Source organism: Phasianus colchicus, chromosome Z (assembly GCF_987193195.1).
Source record: "Phasianus colchicus chromosome Z, bPhaCol1.hap1.1, whole genome shotgun sequence".
In the NCBI taxonomy this organism is placed as follows: Eukaryota; Metazoa; Chordata; class Aves; order Galliformes; family Phasianidae; genus Phasianus; species Phasianus colchicus.
In genome coordinates this window covers 74398685-74421320 of record NC_143476.1, presented here as the reverse complement: position 1 = coordinate 74421320, position 22636 = coordinate 74398685, and the positions used below count along the sequence as shown (strand labels likewise).

The following is a 22636-nucleotide window of genomic DNA, read 5'->3' as shown; positions in this document are numbered from 1 at the left end:
ACAATTTGGCTTCAGAAGATTAAATAACATACTTTATTACAGAATTTGCTAAAAATATTGCTTGATAAATTTACCTATACGGTGATCATCTGTCTTTCCTCTTGCTCTTCATGACCAATTGTGACTACGCTTACACCAGGATTTCTTCATTGGTCAAGAAATACATACGGGTTCTATCAGTACAGTTCAATTATTCCTCATAGAACCATGACTGGCTGTATCAGTAGAATCATGCATCTGGTGGTATAACGTTTGCCCATAGCAGGAGAGCCAGCTGGTACAGCTACACTGAGGATGGCAGAAATACCAACATTCACACTGCTGTATCCACAGACTTACAAATAATTCTGTTAAACGCATCTTCAGCTTTGAGGAATGGTCTTACAGACTTCACTGAAACAACATGCAGACCGATGTGCTGAAAGAGGAGAAACCTGGTTTGAGTTTTGCCACTGATGTATCAGGACATCTGCTTGCATGTGAATTCGCACTGGCATTATGTATTCTGCTATGGAACAAAAAGAGACAAGAATCAAACCCATTTTCCACTACTATTTTAAGGCTGCTCTCCCAATGGCTATTAAGAGTTTGCTGTGGATACTGACACTGATGTGGATATAGTCCCAAGGAGGAAATAGAAGGTTCATAAATGAGCACCTCAAACTGAAACCTACTAGTGACAGTCGATACAGGTGGATCTGTAGTCTCCTGCTGACTGTCACAGCGCTCTCCTGGCACCTGCAGTGTATAACAGGCTGTGGAGCCAGTGGATGCTTTGCAGAGTGAAGACTTCAGCCATAACTCACCTGAATGAATTGAAAGATTATTTCAGATCATTAGTAGTGCCTCTGGTGCATGTTGCCAGGGCGCACTGACAGTGCTTTATTGACTCTGAGTGTTTCAGGGTTACCTCTCAGCTCGATTTCCTAACCACCACTACCCATCATCTCATAGGATCGCACGTCCCTTTGGGTCTCAAATATAATCCTTTGATTAGAACTCTTCTGGTATTCTTATATTTGAAGCACTCAGCACCACAAGCCCTAAGGTACACAGGTTATGCTCCCACACCCTGCCTGCAGCTCTGGTCAAACGTTTGAACAATTTAAAGGATGAGAAAGAAGACTGCAACACAGATGGGATTATGATGGGTACTGAAAAGCTCCACCTCTGCTTTTGGAAATTGGAGCTGGGGCAGCCTGATGAGAACTGACTGTTGGGTAAATGAGACGATAACGCTTTCTGAAGTTTCATTTTTTTAAGGGTAGAATTTTCATGCATCTCTCTACTTTCCCATTTTCTCAGTTATTTTTACTTTCTAATAATTTAATTTTCGGAGCGTATGTCCGCAGTGCCATCCAGAACGCCGCTCTGCCCCGTGCCTGCAGCCGGCCGTCAGTTCCATTCCCACAGTAATTTGAATCGAGGAAGCTGCTAAGAAAATAAATACGGAACCGAGCGCAGGCTCTGAAAGTGCTCGCCAGCATCCTTCCTATAAGCCCAATTTTGCGTATTTAGTTCTTCAATTTTTCATTTAATTAATTGAAAAATGATTTGACTCGCAACGGCAATGAGATTTCCACGCTGCTGGGCGCGATCTGAGGCGCTGAGCGCAGCCCCTGGAGGGCTGCACCGCGCTCCGCCGTGGAAGGCAGGCGCCGAACGGCCGCGACCCACGGGACGCGCGTTCCCTCCCTCCCGCTCTCCGACTGCCGTTCCCCGCTCAGCGACGGCTTTGATCGCGGCTCCGCTCTCGGCGCGGTGCCGTGACGGCGGCGCCGGGAACTCCAGCGGGCGGGGGGGGAAGGGGAGGGGCACGGCGAGGCGCGCGCAGGGGATTCCCCCGCCACCCCTCGCGGAACGTTCCGGATTGTTCCCATGACGTCACCGCACGGGAGCTCCCGCCGGCGGGGCGGGGGTGGGGTCGCACACCTCGGCGGCGGTCGGCGAGCCAACCCCGGGCTCCCGCGGGGTCGCGCGACGGCTCTCGCGAGGTTTAGTCGCGCGGAGCGTTGCGGCTCGGAGCGGCGCCATTTTGGGAGCGAGGCGAGCGGTGTGTGCGGCTGCGAGCGCCGCGCGCTCGAGTCCGGGGCCCCGCGGCTCTCGGGGCGGAGGGTGCGGGACGTCGGGCCCAAAGCGGCCCGGCGGCGGGGGCGGGCAGCAGGCCTCCGGGGAGGGAAGGAGGAGGCGGAGGCGGCGCGGAGGGGCCGGGGCGGTACTGCTGCGAGGGGCGCGGGGCCGCCCCGCTCTCTCCCCCGCCGCGGGGCCCGGGTGAAGGGGGGCCGGTTGCAGGGAGCGCGGGAACCGCAGAGCCCGTCCTGTCCCGTCTCCTACCCGCCTCGAAGGGCTTCGCGGAGCTGGAGCGTCCCAGCCGGGCTGAGCCGCGGCCGGAATCCCCCGCCGCTCCCTCGGGACCGCGGAGTCCCCCGCTCGGGGCAGTGCCTCCTCTCGGGCGTCTCCCGCGGTTCGGTCCGTCCCCAATAAAATGAGGAATGCCCCTTCCTTCTGGGTTGGTGTCTGTTTCTCGGAGCGGAGGAGATGCCCGCGCCTCGCAGAAGGGCAGCGGAGCGTTAGCGCAGCCGCGTGCTCCGGTAAATGAATGCCCGCAGCCCGTGCGGGCTGCGAGAGCCGCGCTCGGCCCTCCGAGTCGGGGCTCCGCTGCTGGCCGCGTGCGCGTGGACGTTCGGACGTGCCCGGCCGTGCGGCGCCCGTCCTGAGTCCAGCACGGGTCGGCGGTGACTCTGGTTGTTCTTCCCGTAGGCGGTCGGCGTTACGGAGAGCCCCGGGTATCGGAGCCTTTTGCCTCAGCTGTTGGGGAGGAGGAGCGCTGGGAGCCCATCTGCCGCAGCCGCTTCCTGTCAAAGCGGAGGAACACCGGGCGCTGACGGGGGTTATTTGTCCGAGTGTTTCCTCCTGAGCGGCCTTCAGAAGCTGCCGGCGGACGGCGCGGAAGCGGTTGGGAGTTCCAAGTCTGAGCGTTCTTTTCCTGGAAGTACAGAGGATCTTACCGTCGGACACTTCTGTGCGCACGGCATGGATACACGGCTGACTTTATCACGTTTGGAATGCTTTGCTATCCAGATAAAGTGCTTTTAGGTTTTTAGGCGTTTTTTTTTTTTTTTTTTTTTTTTTCTGAGCACCTCTCTGTCTACAGCTGGAGTTGTAGATTGGCTTTAGGTCACATGCAACCTGAGTCACTGTATGAGAACTACTGAAAAGCTTAATGGCTTGGATATTATTACCCTCACGTTATTTTTTAGATTTTTTGATGTAGCCTTTTGTCGTTTTGCAGTGCGACCGATTTTCTAAATGAAGAGTCTAACAGAAATCTGTTTATCCTTTTTTCTTTTTCTTTTTTATTTAATATTTTGAAAAAAATGTTGTTGCCAATAAGCAATATGGCGGTATCTAGATAGCTGTTGTTTACAGATGCTTCTGTTACCTCGAATGAAGATGTGTTCCTCAGTTCAGATGTGAAATTTGGATTTTCAGCTTGCAGTTTGTGACATAAAAAGTGTATTCATTTCATTTGGAGCTGATGGTTCTCATAGCAATATGTTCATGGAATAGACAACAGAATAAGCTTTCAAAGAAAAAACTTTTTGAGTGAGAGACTTGGTAGATTTTGAAATCTGTAAGCAAGAAGGATGGGTAGCTGATTCCTGTGAGGTCAAATCTATGTCAAACAGCCACGAATGTAGTTTCAACAAGAACTTGGGATATTATCTCAAGGAAAACAAACTGGAAAAATATAAATCACGTGGAACTAACGCCTTGTGCAGTCCTCTTGGATTAGGCAAGTATTGTGTTTGTACATCAATTTACGCTTAAAACACCTTGCCAGTAGAATGTTTAAATCAGTGACATTAACTGTCTGGAGAATGTAGTTGTGTTGTTTTTTTCATGTTGAAATGAGCTAGCAGAATCTAGTTTTTATTTGCCATTTTTTAATAATTATTGTAATGTCTTTAAAGATTGAAGAATACATGCTTTACTACTACCAGAGCAATTTGTAAGTAGGAGTGTGATTTTTTTTCTTTTTGTGAGATTAAAAAATACATACTTCTAGACAGAATCTGTAAGTAAGTTAACACATCCTGAACTTGAAAATGAGCTATTACACTTCTTGAATAAATCTGCTGAGTAACTTATCTTCCAGTTTTCTTTAGACATGTTTACAGTATGAAGGTAATGATGTAGCTTTGCTTTTTTGATAGTTTTCCACTATTTTTTAACTATGGAAGCCAATTCTTTATTTACTACCTACGCAATCTGGTATTTTAATGTATTGTTATGTTAAGGTTGTGTTCAAAATAGTTTCCTGTTTTGGAATGGGAATGAATCTGATTTGAAACTATTACATAACAAAAAAAGTAAACCCACTTTGGGAAGGGTTCAAAACTGAGATATGTTGGCTAGCTGACAAATTTTACATGTTACTGTTAGATGTCCTGCTGCCATCTCCCCCTCTAGTAATTAAATGTTTCTCACTGTAAGTGCAGTTTAAATGTGGGAATTAATATATATTTATTGTATTTTCTTTGCAGGTTTGCATTCGACTGGATTGATACTACTTAAAAGAAAATTAAGATGGACAGAACAACTTAATTCAAAAGTTAGTGGTAATTTTACTAAATAAAACTCCTCTTTCCATCCCTGGTTAATTGTAAAGGTTGAAATAATTAAAGCATTATTAGGTAGGGCATAAACACAGTGTCTGGTAAAGGTGACAGATTTATTGTAGTCATTACCTTTTCAAAAGTTTGTCAGAGCTTCTGCATTGCTGAAATATTACTAATACTGAGCTCATAAAATGCCCTCAGTAAGGGCATTGCAAAGATGTTTGGGAAGATGACACGTTATAGCTAGTAGAGAAGTAATTCTAAGCTTGGGAAGCTGTCCCTAAGAATTTCCATTTTTTTTTGTTTTTTTTTTTCCGTGTAGCTTTATATTTTGACCATAAATGAAAGGCTTGCATCTAAAAAGTTTTCTCAGTATCGCTTTAGTAGTTGTTTCTGTATGATGTCTTCTGGGTATCAAAAGTTGATTGCGCTTCAGCATTTTGTATTCTTTTTTGAATGGTGTTCCTGTTCACAGAATCACAGAATTGCCAGGGTTGGAAGAGACCTCAAGGATCATGAATCTCCAACCCCCCTGCCACATGCAGGGCCACCAGCCATCCCACCTAATGCTAGACCAGGCTGCCCAGGGCCCCATCCAATCTGTCCTTGAACACCTCCAGGGACGGGGCATCCACAACCTCTCTGGGCAGCCTGTTCCAGCACCTCACCACTCTCTCTGTAAAGAACTTCCGCCTGATGTCCAACCTAAATCTCCCTTCCCTCAACTTCAAACCATTTCCCCTTGTCCTGCTGTCACTCACCCTTTCAAAGAGTTGATTCCCCTCCTGTTTGTAGGCTCCCTTTAGGTACTGAAAGGCTGCAATGAGGTCAATTCTGTTCTAATATTTTAACTTTTATTTCAGTTTTGTTGTTTGAAAATGAACTTTGGATATGAATAGGAATCTGTTTCAGTAATCTCTTGTGACTGGGGCTTTTCTGCATTGAGTCTTCAGTGTGTCTGGCAATTGAGTGAATGAATTGAGTCACATGTAAAGGAACCAAACTAACAGAGAAGGATTTTGTTCATTCTTTTAATTGAAGTAGTCTGTGTTTTGCTTGAAACCATTTGGTGAATGGAAAGAGTTCAGGCTTAAGTGGCTGTTTCATTATATTTTGTCTATTGTATGCCCATAAGCATAGCAGTACAAGTACTTAAGTAATACAAGAAGTGATTTGTTTTATTTTTCAAGCTATTAATTTTCATTTGTGTGATAAACTTTTACCTCTTAATGGAGGGGTCCCACTGAAATTAAGGAGCTGTATCTTCCCTTTTAGTATTTGCATCTTTATTTAGTCTCTCTCTTCTGGATGTTTAGAAGATTTAGCTTTTTAGCTTTATTAAATTATCCCTCCAAATCTTTCTGGGTGTTGATAGGGCTGGGTTTTTTTCACAGTATTGATGCTTGGAAAGTGCAGTTGGTCTGACTTGCTTGCATGTATATTCATGTGTGCTTGATGACCATGCCCTCGTAGTCTGAACTAAATTTGTACGAGGGCTGCTCAGAAAGTAGTTCCTCCCATTTTATTGTGTTGGCTCATGATGTCAGAGGTGGATGTTGGTGGTATGGCAGGAGAAGTTGAACCTTCTGTCTCATCTGTGTTGTTGCTGTGTGACAGATGGCAGCAGAGGGGCAGTCTGACAGAATGGCATCTGACATGGGATCGGGTATGAAGCAAAGAGTTTCAGTGAATTCCTGCGTGTGGAAAAATGGCATTCATCCCATTGGCATTCATCTACACTTACTGAATGTTGATGGAGCCCAAACAATGGATGTGAGCATGGTGAGGCAGTGGGTGATGTGTTTCAGCAGTGGTGGTCATGTCCACTGGTGCAGGATTTTGTGAGGGTAGCATGCAGGCTCTTGTTCATGGCTGGTGAAATGCATAGCTAATGGTGGTGACTGTTTTGTGGTAAAGAATTCGCTCTATCAAGTAGTGTTACTGTACTTTTTGTATCTGTTGTAGTTTAGAAGACATTAGTTTCAGAGTGACCTGTGTAGTTGTGTGAGGCCCATTGAGGAGACCATACCCAGCATGCTGGTCCACTTTAGTACCTTCTTTAGGTTACTATTTGTGTAGTGCTGATAGCCTATTAAGTAGTTTGCAGGTGAGTATGAAGTTAAGGTCTTTGCCCCAGGGAGATTATACTTTGAGCCTTGACATAAACATAGCTTTTTGTACTAAAATAATTCTGAGCAGTTTGGCTTTTTTATTCTGGTAGAATCCTGAAATTGGTTTCTGTTGAGAATTTTTGTCAACAGTGGAGGCTGCTCTGCTATGTGCGAAAAAATACTTCTTATGGAAGCTTTTAAGTGTCAGCAGAGTTGAAATGTGCAGGAACACATAAGTGGAGTTAAATGTGTAAAACGTTATAGGAAAATTGTGCAATAATGTGCTTTGTTAGAACAGTGCAAGGTTGATGAGCAGTAATGTTACAGAGTGACTGGTAATAATATATATGTATTGGTTGTTGTATATGGTGCTACTTGCTTTTCCACAATCATTGCCTTTATTTTTTGGTAGAGGGTAAACAAAGCAGCCGAAACATGTAGGATTGGGTTCCAGCTTTATTTTGCTCAGGTATTTTAAAACTGCTATCTTTTACAACTTCCTTTTCTTCAGATTCCTTGTGAAGACTCCAAAATGCAAAACCATTCCAGTGATTTTGTTATATTACGTATGCTGCACTGAAAGGTGGTGGTGTTGCTGCTGTTAAAATTTCTGCTTTTGGATTTTGAACTTTGCAGAGGGCAAGAGATCAGTGTTTACCTGGGTTTCCACTGAATGGTGCTGCAAGTATGGGATTTCAGGCAAAAGGAACCTGGTCGTAGTTTACCTCCAAAGAAGGAAGTTAATCTGTGTGTGTGTATATACACACACACATATATACACAGTTTATGTGTATATCTATCTATCTATCTACAGTACGTGTACTGTATATTGTGATAGGTAGATGGTAGGACTGGATGATCTTGAAGGTCTTTTCCAACATTGATGATTTTATGATTCTCTCTCTCTCTCTCTCTCTCTCTCTCTCTCTCTATGTAATTTAGATTTTAATACACTCCAAGAACGAAAAGCTTCTTTGGATAAAAAAGGTGAAAAAGTTATTCTCATCTTTCTCATAAACTTGCTGTTTCTAAAATGTCTCCTAAAAGATAGTTTGAATTTTGTGAGACTGTAATGCATGAGGAGTGATCTAAACCCTGTTGCTTGTGAACCATATATATAAGCAGAAAGAGAGCAGAATTTGTGATTTTTATAACAGTGATCTCTCAGGAAATCTACTGACGTTCTGAATACTTACACAAAACAGAGGTAGCAAGTGCTCTTTAGTTGAGTCATGCTGACATCGGGATCTTAGGGAGTCATAAGTAGAAATGAAGGTGTGTTTTTCTTGTTTTCCCATTTGTTTTTGCTAAGTCACTGTAGTATTTGGTCTTAGGGCTGTGTCATTACCAAAGAATGTGGTAACTTAAATGTTGGAAAAAATTAATAGAATCATAGGGTACCCTAAGTTACAAGGGACCCACAGGAATCACACTGTCCAACTCCAGGCTCCACACAGGAGCTGCCAATAATCCAAACCCCATGTCTGATAATGGTGTCCAAATGCTCCTTGAACTCCAGCAGTTGTAGTCATTATCACTGCCTTATGGACCCTGCTTCAGTGCCTGAAATGCGTGCGCCCTCTGGTGCAGACCCTGTCCCCAGCCCGCAGCTGCCCCTCCCCTGGCACAGCTCCATGCCGTTCCCTCGGGCCCCGTCGCTGTCACACAGAGCAGAGCTCAGCGCTGCCCTCCGCTCCCTGTCAGCAGCTGCAGCTGCCGTCGGGCCTCCCCTCGGCTCCTCTGCTCTGGGCTGAACAAACCCAGGGGGCTTGGCCGCTCCTCAGAGGCTTTGTCCTCTAGATCCTTCAGTAACTTTGTAGTCCTTCTTTGGACACTCTAATAGTTATGTCCTTAACAGCGGCATGGAATCCTGTGCACAGCGCTGGAGATGAGGCTGCACCAGCTCTGTGCAGAGTGGGACAGCCCCTTCCCTCTCCTGTGGCACCCCGGGGTATTGTTGGCCCTTTGGGCTGCCAGGGCACACTGCTGACTCAGATTCAACTTGTTGTCACTGGAACCCCCAAATCCCTTTCTGTGGAGCTGCTCTCCAGCCTCTCATCCCCAGATTCTACATCTATCCAGAGCTGCTCTGTCCCTGATGCAGACTCTGACGCTTGCTGTTCTTGAAATTCATGCACTTGGTCAAGGCCCATCCCTTCAATTTATCAGCATCTCTGCCATCAAGTGAGTCTCCAGCTCCTGCCAATTTAGTGTATTGTCTGCATACTTCCAGGATTTGCTACTAAGTATCTAAGCCATTGATGAAAGTACTGAAAAGAACTGGCCCTAAAATGGTGCCCTGGGGAACCCCTCTAGCAACTGGCTGCCTGCCTTATGTAACCCCATTTACAATAATGTGCTTGAGCAGATGTGCTTAATGTTTGTCCATCACATCATGTTTCTGTCTAGCCACATGCTTGTCTTTTTGTCTAGGATACTGTGAGAAATAGTAAGGTCTGAAATTGGTTGATGCATCTTAAAAAAAATCTCAGACCTGGCATGCCGTTACACATTTGAAGGTGTTCGAATCTGATGGAGGACTTCATCATGTTACTGGCACAGGAAACCCTAGTTCTCATACTTCTTTCAGAGACAAGGCAAGAAGGTATACTTAAAAACAAAACAAAACATTTTTTTTAGTACTAGAATTCTCATTTGAATAATTCTGTATTGGATGGTAGAGATAGTTAAACAAACTGGACACTGTACTTTGCAGTAATGTAGTTGAGAAAGAGGAAACTTCAGCTAGATTGTTTAGAAATTCTGAATGTTTGTTGACCCAGTGTGAGAGAAGACCTTCAAAGGTTCTGCTATTTTCTTCACTTTTAGTAGATGTGTGAGTCTTCAGTGATCAATTTTAGGCAGTGATAGAACTTGAGAGAACTGTTGTATCTCAAACCTGTTTTAAAATCTTAGATCTGTGAAATCTATTTTGTGGTGAAGTGTAGAATTGAGTGCTTTGACACCTCCACTTTGTTTTTAATATATTTTAAGCTTAGTTGTAAAGCTTGCTCTGTTACAGCTGTAGCTGTGCACCTTCAGGGAGAGAAAATAAGAGAAATAAATAATCTTTTGTTCAAATAGTTGTGCTTTTTCAGCAATTTGCAATAAGTAGAAGTATTTCAGTTTTCAAAAACTACAAAGCTTGTGTTATGTATTAATTTCTCTTATTAGCATACAGGTTTTGGATAGTAAAGTAACTTATGTTAGCTGGTTTTGCTTTGTTCAGGCAAAACGAAAGAGAATGTAAGGAAGTTCTTTCATAAGCTGTCTCTTTAAAAGGGGAATAAAAAGTAAGAGCTATAAAGTTTAAACAAGAGTCTTTGGAGCGTACACTGGCTCCAATATTGGCACTACTTTTGACAATAGATAACAGAAGAATATGTTACTGCAAAAGCTTTCTGGTAAAATTAAATCTTGTGGCAGAAGGAAGAATATGTGATTTATTTAAATTGCCTACTAAATTCAGAAAAATCCTGAATATTTATTTCTGTTAATGCAGAAGAGAGACTTTGTTATCAGGTGGTTAGGACTTGAGCATGTAGTATTTTTGCTTGAAATTTTTTTGTAGCTGTTTTATAGCAGATACTTTGTCAGGCAATGTAAACATTTCAAGTGAGCCCAAGATAAAATAACTGTAGGATCAGTTTATTTTCTAGCTTGCTTATTTCAGAGTTGCTCCATTTTAACAAGCAGTTTGCCTGCTACTTCTCCAGAAAGCTCTTTGACCTTGGCAAAATAACTTCTTTTGTTTTTGTATAGTTGGTACTTGACATCTCTGGTAGCATGAACATTGTTTTGATTCTCTTGTAGAGAATTGTGTCTGTCTTCTCCCTTCCATTCCCTTGTTGTTGATTATCTCTCTTTTGTAAAGCTTCACGCAGGCTTGCTTCTTGTATATGCTTGGTTTGCCTTCCTTCAGAAAGAAGGATTTGATAAACTTGCTGTAGCTTATTACTGAGAATGCAAAGCAGCAGTGATATCAACAAATACGAGGCACCGAATAATACTTAGATATTATTTTAATGCTGATGGCTTACAACCTGCTTTTACCCTATTTATAAATATACTAATATAGCGACAAAGTGAGGGTGGGTTGTCAAAGAAGTTTGTAAATGAAGGGAGGATTTAAGGATCCCATACACAGTTTATGGTGTGCTGTGCTTAATGTATTAATAGTATGTAAGACAGTATGTAGAAGATCATAGGGTATGTGCTATTAAGATACACACATATTAACTTTACATTTTTTTGAAAAGTAGGTATATGTGTGACCATAACACTTACTGGTTCATGGGTTTCTGCATACAGATCAACAGACTGAGATTGTAAAACAGTCTTCAGGGAATGTTAGGAAATTTAAATTTTTATCTTCCTTTACATTCTGACTTGGAGAATTTGTGGCCAAAAGCTTCTTTTTTTTCTTTTTTTCTTTTATAATTTTACTATCTCATCTCATTCACAAATTTCAAGCATTCCTTCCTGCTTATTTGAATTTATAATGTATTTTGTTTTCATCTTCTAGCAATTTCTGAAATTCTTACTGTCACCGAAAGTTTCCTGTAAAATAATTCATGCTAGCCACAAAGTCTGAGAAGTATAAAAGCTATTTTTTCCATTATTTTAAAAATTAGTTCTCCTATAAAGTTCTAGTTGGCTCTGTTTAAGTGGGCTGCATTTAACATAGTGGTAATCAAAAAGCAGTCTTTGAGTAATTCTTGAATTCCAGATGTTTGAGCTGTTTTGCTATCATTCTGACCAGCTTTTTCTATGCTATACGGGTGTCACTGCTTTTATCTGTTTCATTCTGCTAGGACATTATGAACAGGCAAAAGTGTTTTTATTTATGGTGAAGTTGTTATAGACTCAAATGTTTCTCACCAACAGTGGTGAAACCTGTTTCAGTATTGAAGGGAAAGGAAATATTTTTGCTTTGTGTACTGAGGCTAGATCTCTTCAGTACCAGTCGGATGGACTGTTTTCTCTGCTTGTTAAATACTGGTTAGACAAGTTAAACAGTGCGCTCTTAAAATTGGGTGGAGATGGTCTCTGATCTCATGCCCTTTTCATTAAAGTTCTGCTGAAGTTTTTTCTCTGCCTTTAATAGAAAAGGTAGGAGAAAACTTAAAGTGTGTTTACGGTGGGGACTGACTGGATGTGCCCACAAGTACTGAGGGAGCTGGCAGATGTTGTTGCAAGGCTCTTTAATAATTATATTTGAAAAGTTATGGTGATGAGAGAGGTTCTTAAAGAGAGCAGTGTTAATCCTCTCATCAGAAGGAGGATCCAGGCAGCTATGCACTGGTCAGCCTCTCTTCAGCCCAGAAGAAGATGGTAGATCAACTCATATTTCCAAACACACAAATGACCAAGAAATGACTGGGAGCAACAAGCATGAATTTATGTAGAGAAAGTCATGCTTACTCAAGCTAATAGTTTTGATCGGGGTGACTAGCTTGGTGGGTGAAAGGAGAGCAGTGGATTTTGTTTATGTCTTTTGAGATGGTCTTCCATTACATCCTCAAAGAGAGGTTGAAAAAATGTGTTAGGTAAGTGAATAATTAGACGTATCCAGAAACGGGCTGAATGTGTAAGCCCATCCCATCAGGGCTGTGATCAGTGGCATAAAGTCCATTTGAAAGAATTTACTAGCGTTATACCTTAGAGTTCAGTACTGGAGCCAATGAGCCCTAACACATCCATTAATGTGGATTAACCTGGATGACAAGGCAGAGTTTACCTCAGCAAATTTGCAGACAGTAGAAAACTGGGAGGAGTGGCTGTTAAAGTAGGTGTTTGGACAGGCAGGAGAACTGGAGAGAGGAACCTCAGGAAGCTCATAAAGGGAAAATGCTCTAGAAAAGAGTTGCAATGATGATGAAGGGACTGAAGTGTGTCTTTCATAAGAGGAGAGGCTGAGAGTGCTGTAGCTATTCAGTCTGGAGAGGAGAGGCTCATAGCCATCTTACCCACATGTCTAGAACTCAGTGGGAGAGGATGAAGAAAGGGGAACTAGATCTCAGCAGGGGCATGACAGAACAGGAGGCAATGAGGATAAGTAAACATTGAAAATTCAGTCTAACCACAAGAAAAAGCTTGAACTGCGAAGGTGGCCAAACACTGGAATAGAATGTACAGAAAGGTTGGTGTAGACTCAGTGGGTGGGTATGTTCTTAATGCAACTGGACGTAGTCCTGTTTTGGATGACTTGTGAAAATTTATGTTCCAGGATATTTTGATATTCAAAGGAAGTGCAACTTGATCAGTTGTTCAGAACACTGTGTGATAGAATTTTTCAGAAAATACTTTCTAGATTCAGAACTACTAAGCCGTTAAACTCATTCTTTTCCATTCAGAATTGTGTGAAGATGGAAGTATTGAGAGAGACCTACCTTGGTTAATGCTATTGAAAGGACTACAGCTTTCTGAGACAAGAATTAAGACAGCATGGCCTGTGTTGTTTCAAGTTGAAGTTTGTAAATGTTCAGATAGACTGAAGAGATGTGCTTTTCATTGGGATGTTTCTCTGGTCTGTAATGGGTGCGGACCTGGGGAAACAAAAGGTAGCATTATATGTTTTAAAAGCTTGGCTCCAGTGAGTCACAGTTATTATAGTGTTTATAGTTAATTGTATTAAAAATGTGGTACTATGCATTTTGTTTTGTTGGAGCTACTTAGACCATTCAGAAATAGTATCAGAATAGTTCAAAAACTCCAAGCAGTTAAAATATTATGTTATTTTCCACAGTCTTTTCAGAATTCTATATCTTAATAATCATGCTTATTTTTTTCTTATTTAGCCTGTTTATTGACAACAAAAGATAAGCAGGATATCTGTGCTTCAGAGCAATTAAATGGTGCTTCAATTACGACTGCTTCCTCTGCTCATTGCCCATCCACTTATGCAGCCAGTGCTTGAGAGGAATTTTCATGGGAGTCACTCTTCCAACTCCTAAAGTGTATTATTTGCTTCCAGAGATGCCATTTAGCTGCTTCTGATGTTGTGTAATTAGGCAAATGACGCGAAGAGGATTTCTTCCAGCTTCGTTTCCATTCAGCATTTGTAGTACCAGAAATTCTGAATAAAGGATTATCTTTATAGAAAAGCTGCAGTTATTCCAGACCTCAATATCCTTTGTTACCTTGACATTTTTAAGGTCAAGTTAGCAGCTATTGTAAAGGAAATTATTTTTCTATAGTGTTATCAGGTGCAGTGCAAGTCACATAGAGAAATTTCAGGCTACGTCATTCAGGTTCTGGTATTTTGAGATTTACATTTTTACTTTAAAGCTTTGTTCAAATTGCTTGCAGACTTTTATAGATGCCTGACATGTTAGACCTTAGTAGGCCTGACTGCATAACTTACCTTTTTGCTCCATGGCTTTTGCTGGTACATCTGTTTTTTGGTTTGCCACTTCAGCTAAGTGGGTTTGTAAATCCACCCTGTCCTGCCTGTAGTGTCTGTATGGTTGCTCTGTGCTATATGTCTGCACTATATTCCCATTTTTGATGTACTGTGTAGGGGTATGAGCTGGTCTAGCACGTGCTTGCTGGGGTTCTGCACTATGCGTAGTCTTTAATGCTCTTATGCTTTGTAATTAGAACTTTCTGCCACGTATTGCCGACTGCCTATTTAGTGACATCATTCAGGAAGGAAGGAGGGTGAAGTCTCTAACCAACATAGTTGTGGTGGAAGGAGTCTCTAATTAGGACAAATGGTATGAGAATGAGTAAGCATTCCATGTTTTTTTTTCCCATCAGTGTAAGGGGGAAAAATAAGTATTTTTTTTAACTGCAAGAAATTTTGTTAAAATATGAGAACCAGTGTTAAACATGTGGTGCCTACTTTGGATAGTTTGTTCAATTGGATCTCCATGGTCTGTATGTTCTGTGTTCCTGTTTTATGTTTTGACTGCTTGGAAGCTTTTAGATAATAAGCAAGATTTGGAAGCAAAATTAAAATATTAATTATTTTGACTGGATAGTTGGATAATTTTTCTCAGTAATACAAAGTTAAAAGTTGCACATAGTGTGAAAATTGTAGGTAAGATGAAGCTCAAAGTATGTATGTTAATCTGAAAGTTTGTAAATAAAGGCTGTCTTTTGCTTTTGTGCTATGACGAACTCTGCTATTGCTGAAAAAGAAATATGAATTTGTTTCGTATGCTGGTTGCTCTCTCTTGTCTTCACATTTAGAAAAATTATTTTTTAAATGCTATTGATTTGAAATAGCATTTCCAGAGAGGAGAAGGGAAAAGCTTCCTGCAGGAACTTTATTGTGATTACCACCCAAGAAGGGAAAAATTGGCTTAATTATTACAAGGTTATATTTGTGTACATGCATTGTGTAATTATATAGTTCAACATGTAACAATTATTAGTGTCTGACTTCTAAACATAATAGGATTGGGCAGATTTAAATGTTGTTTATCTGAATTGTCCTGTTTTTCTGGTCTTCAAAACTTTGTTTCCAGACTAAATTTATCATGACTGTTCTCTCTTGTACTCTCATTATGTTTTGGAATAAAACACCTTTTTTCTCAGTGGAATTTACTCCTTAGATATTTATGAACAAATGCATCTTAGGTCTTTGTTTTAGGAGGCAGAGAAGGCCAGGAAGTTTTTGAAAAGACTCTTCTTGTCTGTTATGATTGTATCTTGTTCTGTGATGACTTAAAAGAAAAAAAATAAAAAAAGCAGTAGTAGTTTAGGTAAGACTGACTGTACTGTTTTATGATTTGATTTCTTTATTTAATTTGGTAAGCACAGGCTAATGATAGTTTTTTAGCTCTGTTATTTATTTTCCCTTTCTCTCATGCAGAGTTTTGGTAATTGCTCTAGATGGTTTGGGTTTTTTTAGCCTTCTCAGGAAAGTCTTGACTTACAATTTGTGCAGTTGCTTTTTTGCTTCCCTTTTCTCAATGTGTGTTGCCTCTTCATTGGTATAAGAGAAATTAGTTTTCTTGAAAAGTGTATGTTTCCAGCTACTTTAAAGCTGGAGAAAAATACTTGGTCAAGAAAGGACTCTGTCAGCTGTAAAACCAACCAACCAAACAAAAACATTAGCAACAAAAAACCAAAACATCAGAGCACATCCACTCCATCTTTTTTGGGTATTTGTAGTTTACACTGGATACAGTTTGCTCATTTCAATGGCTCACATGGCTCAGATTGGGGGATTGTATTAATGACAAATCTCTTCAACTATACATCATTTGGAACTATCTCTTCATTGTTGTTTGGCCAGGTTAGCTTTCATAATGCTTCTGTTAAAAGCAGTGTTGTGTTGAGTTTGTGCTACCGGGAAATGATGAATTCATCACTGTGATCAATTTTGGGCCTAATTTTTTGTTACCTAAGGAAGTTCTGAAAGCGGTGGAATCACTGTGTTCACGTTTGTGGAGCTTACCACAATACATCTGCTGTCTACTTTAAAGTTGGGAGTACAACAGCTGTTTTGTCTGTGCAGATGAACTGTGGTTGATCTGCTATGTGGTGTGTACGTGGTGTGCTAGTTAGAGTTATTCATTGTCTGTCAGTGTAATTAAAGCAGGTTCTTGCTAATGCATGTGTGAGTGTATACTATTTATTTTAATTCTGTTTAAATAATGAGTATTTTTAGTTGAAGGTAGGACAAATCCTATATTTCTGAAATGTTACTGAAAAATGAATGGAGTATCAATGCTGTCTATTTGCCCTACAGGATCCTGAGGCTTCGTAAATGAAGCTCTTGTAGAATGTTAAGCTGGAAGTATAAATCAAATGAATTAGATCTCATAGGCCAAATATTTCTCTTCAGTATTTCTATTGATAACTGCAGTAATGAAATATTGTATGCTCATTAAATTTATAAGTAGCACAACTCTGAATAGAGGTTGTAACTACCATGGAGGGTATAGATTGCAGAAATATCACTGACCACTGGGAATAGATTAAATTGTAATGGATTTGAATAGCAGGGGGGAAAAAAATCTTTTTGTAAATCTGATCTTGTAAAAGAAGCCTTTTAAATGATGGAAGAGCATCTCAGTGCTGGGGCATGTTACAGAAGAAACTTAATCTTTCTCAGTTGTTGGTTTGACTTGTGAAAAAGCAACCTGAAATCAAATGTGAAAGCAACCTGAAATCAAATTGTTGTTTGGCAACCGAAGTGATTATAAATCGTGGAATCACAGAATATCTTAGGTTGGGAGGATCTGAAGAACCAGCCAGTTCCAATCCCCCTGCCATGGCTGGATTGCCACCTGCTAGGTCAGAGTGCGTAGGGGTCCATCAGCCTGGCCTTGAACACCTCCAGGGATGGGGCGTCACCAGCTTCTACAAGCAGCTTTGTCAGCACTTCACCATTCTGAGTAAAGAATTTTTTCCTAACTTCTATCCTGAGCTTCCTCTCTTTTAGTTTAAAACCACTTCACTTTGTCTTGTCACTGTCAGACCACATGAAAAGTCAGTCCTCCTCCTGTTTATAATATCCCTCCAAATACTGGAAGGCCACAAGCAGATTTCCCTGGAGCCTTCTTTTCTCCAGACTGAATAAGCCCAGCTCCTTCAACCTTTCTTCATAGGAGAGGTGCTGGCAGCCCTCTGATCATCTTTGTGTCCCTCCTACCCCAACAGCTTTACTTCTTTCTTGCGCTGGGGGCCCCAGGACTGAATGCGGTATTCCAGATTACAAGGACAGAGCAGGGAGGGTCAGTCACCTTGCTACTGGCCACCACTCTTTTGATGCAGCCTAGGATACTATTGGCCTGGGCTGCAGATGCATGCTGTTGTCTCATGTCAAGCTTTTCATCCTGTGTCCACATTCCAGTGTCCCCAAGTTGTTCTACATAGGGCTGCCACCAGTGGTTTAAGCATAGCAAGTTCTGCCAGAATCATCAGAGTAGTCTTTCTGGCCTTCCATTCACACCTTGAGATCTGTTTTCAGCTTAGCAGGAATATCTTCCTGAGAATGAAGAGTATCCTAAAGCTATTGAATATTTGCTTGATCATCTAAACACAGTTCCTGCTTCTAATGAAAACGGGATTGTTAAAGCTGGTAGCTAGGAATGTTACTGAATTAAGCACAAATTCTTTTCATGGCAGTGATTAAATAGTAATGTTTGACTTATGCTTGACTACTTTTCTAAAAACAGTTGCAGTTATTTATTAAGAATAAGTGTTAGCGCCTTTGTCCCACACCTAATGTCTGATTCACGAAAAAATCTGTAATCTTTCTGAATCCTTTCATATGTACTAATTGGTTTATACTGAATCTCTTCTTGTTTTTTAAGACAGTAATTTTCTTGTCTGAAAATTATTTTGTTGTTTTTGTTGTCGTGATCTTTCAGGACTGATACCTCTTCTGATCCTTTAGAAAGATTTCACAATTCTGCATATTGGAATAGGAAGCTGTATCTGATGAAGGAAGGGGGAAATTTTTTTTCTTAGACTGTTCATATTAGTTTGCTGTTAATTTAGCATCTCTTAGCTTGTTTTGTCTTTCATAACGTACACTATTTTTTGTCTTTCTGTGTGGTTACTGATCATGATTAATTAGTAAGAGTTGGTTAAAAAGATGAGTCAGTTTTTGTAATGGTTCTGTGACTCTAGAACTTCATTGTTTTGTAGTCAGACATAATTGGATTTTTTAGAATTTTTTTAATGGAATTTTTCTGGAGGTTAATTTAGGAGAACACATTGGATGACTTCAGTACACTAAAGCAAGACAAGTTAAATGGGTGACACATACTTTTATACTTATTTTTATTGTAGTCTAGTTGATTTGGTGCATCCTGCTTTATAATTTAACTCTAGTATCATAGAATCATACAGACACTAAGGTTGGAAAAGTCCTCCAAGACCATCCAGTCCAACCATCCACCTATCACCAATAGTTCTCACTAAGCCATTCCCCTTAGTACAACATCTAAATATTTCTGGAGCATAGATAGCTAAATAAGGTTAGTATGAGCTCATGACAGAAAAAAGAATCGGCTACTCAACTTAGTGCAGTTAAACACTGAGAAGTCTGCTAAGCTTCTTTTTAGATATTGGAATGCTCTCCTTTTTCACTGAAAGTCTGAAATAGCCAAGTTCAGGCCAGAATGCAATAATAATTATTGGTTATTATCAGTTATGAAGTTCAGATTCCACAGCTTTTACTAAAGCCTACTCAAATTACAGCAGTTAGTGTGCTAAGTAACACACATCTGTGCATGCTGATCTGTCTCCGCTGTCTCTGCGGAGACATGAAATACAGATCTCTATGCAATACCTTGCCTATCCCTATAACATGCATTTGGGTGTTAATTGTTTTTAGTAGCTGAATCTCTAGTACTGCTTATATGATACTTAAAATGCATTTTAATCACTGACAGTTTTACAGTATCTAGCTGAAGAGCCTGATTCAGTTAACCCTATAATCCTGTCAGCGTTTCTTTCAGTGCTATAGTTCAGTATTGTATTGTAGTTTGTATTATCTTGCATTCTTCTACTTACTGAGAGGTTTTTTTTTTTTTTTTTGCTTTTGGCTAGAAAAAATACTCTTGGGTTTTGACTTAAGTCGTTATCTTGTCTGTTTTCAAACTAGACAATCCTACTGGATTTTGACAGTATCTCTAAATACTTAGGCTCTGTTTCCATTCAGTCTTGAGAAAATACGGGGTTCTTGGTGACCATAGGCATTTTAGCCTTTTACTGAGGAATCTTAATATGGTGGCTGATAGTAATTTTGGGGGGCTAATTTGAAAAATCAGCTATTTTAGGAAGCTAATAAAGAAGCTCCTACTGTCTGTTCTGGGCAGTACTAGAAAGTATTTCAATGTGATTCATATCTCTCTAATCAGACCATGCACAAGATCCTTCATCCTGTTTCTAAGGGAAAATAAAAGAATGAATGTTAGTTTTATTTTTATGACCTTTATGAAAAATTTCCTTAGCGTGACTCTTCAGTAGTAACAGGAATAATATGATGTAGTGAAGTATAGCTAAGTAAGATTTCAAACCACATCTGTCTGAGAAAATAATACAAGAAAACATAAGGGAATTAATTATCAAAACACCACAGGTGTGATATTCATGTAAGATAAACATCTGAAAAGCACTCATTTCTTGTTTTCTTTTTTCTTCTTTTTTTTTTTTTCCTATTACAGGGACTTGCCACGAGGTGCTAAAGCCTTGTTTCATTGATTTGGAGAGACTGGACCTAAATGGCGCAGCATGACTTTGCTCCAGCCTGGCTTAATTTTCCTACTCCGCCATCGTCAACAAAGGTATGTCTTTCTGTAGTTCTGATCCAACAGTTTCATTAATAAACAAGTCTAAATGTCATAGCATTGATCATTACAGAAATATGTGTCTGTGTATGAATGTGGGAAGGGTGATAACAGGGTAATTCCTGGCAAGTTTTTCTGTTGTAAATTAAATAGTTGAACCTTGGTTATCAAGTTTATGCCTCCAAAATTTCTGCTTGAACAGCTGAGTTCAAGGAAGGAAGCAGGTGCACAGATTATCAGAGCTGTTCTTGGGTTAAAATTTTTTTTTGTTGATAGTTTGAAATGAATTACTGTATTGCTAGAGGAAATGAGATCAAGGCATGTCCTTAATGATCTTGCTTTTGATTTTGCTTTGTGTCATATACGTTTTAGAGAATGTTTTTTCCTATTCGATCAGTCAAGTGATTTAAAAAAAATGATTTTGAAATAGATTTTCTGTAATAACTCTTCAGTTGTTAGTGGTAATTGTGCATCCTTGCTATACCTGTTCCACCTAGGCTATGACTACTCAGTTAAAAAAAAAAATGCAGAAGTTAACTTGAGAACAAGAAATAGCAATCCCTGAATCGTTATGGTTTTTAGTTATTCTTGAATATATGTCACTTGTATAAATATTTCATTTTTTCTGGCATATCTTTCTATCCTTTTAAACTAATGTTTATGCAGAAGTAGAGGCAGCACTGAACATTTTAAACTCCTGTCATCTATTTTCTATGTTTATTTGTAGACCTGCCTCTCTTTTAAACTTTTGAAAGTATTGTCTGTGTCTGAAGGTATGAGAATGATAGTGCTTTGTTTTAACGTGTAAATTTTTTTAGTATTTCATTATCATGGAAATTTCCGCACTCAGCACTGGTTGTGTCTCCATTGCATTACTTAAGTACCTGCACACGTGCACACATGCATTTTCTTTTTTTTTCTTTTTTTAAATTCTCTGTCTCAACTTACACCTCTTTGTATTTTTTTTTCTATGCAGAACTAACTAACTTCTTTATTTTGGGTAGTCTAGCAGCAGCTTTCAGTTGTTGTTAAAGGAACATCAGGCTTATCAGTTTTCAGGTGTTCCTGTAATGTTTGTTTTTGTTCAGCTTGATTACTGAAATTAACTCTGTGATTTATTCTTTCCAATGACTGTATTTTCCACAGAAGTAATGATCAGAGCTTAGTTTAATGTCACAACAATAAAGCACTTAATCTCCACGTATTCCAGGAATCTACTGGAAGAGATTTACGTGCATTCTTACATTTATACCGCTGTATTGATATTATTGATTGGGGTTCTAGCAGTACCCCAGTACTATTAAATAAAAGTATTTATGGTATGGGTTGTCTTTTATCAACTCCTTCCTCTGTTGTGTGTTCTATATAGTTCTAAACTGTGAGAGTGGTGAGGTGCTGGGACAGGCTGCCCAGAGGGGCTGTGGATACCCCATTCCTGGAGATGTTCAAGGCCAGGTTGAATGGAGCCCTGAGCAGCCTGGTCTAGTATTAAATGTGGAGGTTGGTGGTCCTGCCTGTGGCGGGGGGGTTGGAGTTTGATGCTTGAGGTCCCTTTCAACCCATTGGAATAGCCCTTCCCAGGCCATTCTGTGGTTCTGTGATTCCAAAAACTTTGTAGCTTTGTATGCTTTTTCTGTTATGGTACTTTTGCTCCATTGTCTGTTGTGTTACCTCTTCCTTCAGTGAAGAAGATTTTGTGGTATGTGTCCCATTTGGTTACTAAACACTTTCTTGTGTTTAGCTGTCTTTTTTGTCCTGCCCATGTATAGTAATTCATAATTTATATAATCGGGATTATTCTGTCACTCCTATGTAAGAGGGATTTCAGATGTGACCTGTATGGATTTTTCACCCCCAGTAATTCCTTGAATAGGTGTTTGATGTTTCCCATATCTGAACAAGGCAACTGCAGAGAAGAGCAGATAAGAGAAATGAAGGATGGGATGAAATAGGAAGTGCCTCATGCAAAGTGGACCTAGGATGAGGCAACAGTATAAACAGAATTGAAAAGAAGGAACTGAACTCTGCCCTTTCAGCTTATGCTTCCTGGAGCAGGCACTGTGGGAAACTGTTGTTTTGGGAGTTTGGGTCCTTCTCCATCCTGGATTGCTAGGGCTGTTTCCTCATGCAGGTAAAAGCTAGTGTTAGAAAAAACAATGGAGTGAAATTGGTGTAATTTCTGTCAATGGTTTACGGGCTGGTTTGGCCCAGTTGCATGACTAGTGGGGTGAAGGAATTTCATGGTTCCGCGCCTCTGGAGAAGGGAAACTGGGGACCCCAAAATAATTAAAAACAGCAGCAATGATCTGAGGAGAAACGAGCTAATTTAGTAAATATGGTATTGGAATGCAAGATAAGACACTATAATGCAATATAATTAGAATGAAAGCTAATAAATATAATGAGAGTGTCTGAAAGGTGGATAGACCTCACCATAACACCGAGGTGAGATGCAGCAGGAAGGAGAGCAGACGAAGGAGAGCGCATCAGGTGATCCTTGCCAGGGATTATATCTCCTCCCTGACTGCGGAGCCCCCTGGGGTATGTAGTTCTTCTTCTCTTCTGGACACGTGTCCAGAACTGGAGCATTAACAGTTTAACTCCCAGTGCACTACATGATGTTATGATGTGGAATACTGATAACCAA

The 22636-nt window shown here is 40.4% G+C and overlaps 1 protein-coding gene across 3 annotated transcripts in view; it reads left to right on the top strand.

Moving 5' to 3' along the window:
- Positions 1-2883: 2883 nt before the first annotated feature.
- The window catches only part of GPBP1 (GC-rich promoter binding protein 1), a 36784-nt gene continuing 17031 nt past the window's right edge, over positions 2884-22636 (top strand). For 2 of the 3 annotated variants that reach the window (XM_090130853.1, XM_090130851.1), the window contains exons 1-3: positions 2884-3796; positions 4548-4615; positions 19867-19986. In XM_090130853.1, the coding sequence (XP_089986979.1) occupies positions 19924-19986 (63 nt within the window). In that variant the 5' untranslated portion in view covers positions 2884-3796; positions 4548-4615; positions 19867-19923. Of the gene's footprint in view, positions 3797-4547; positions 4616-7785; positions 9339-19866; positions 19987-22636 lie in introns of those variants that run through there. The other variant, XM_090130852.1, reaches the window with a different exon arrangement.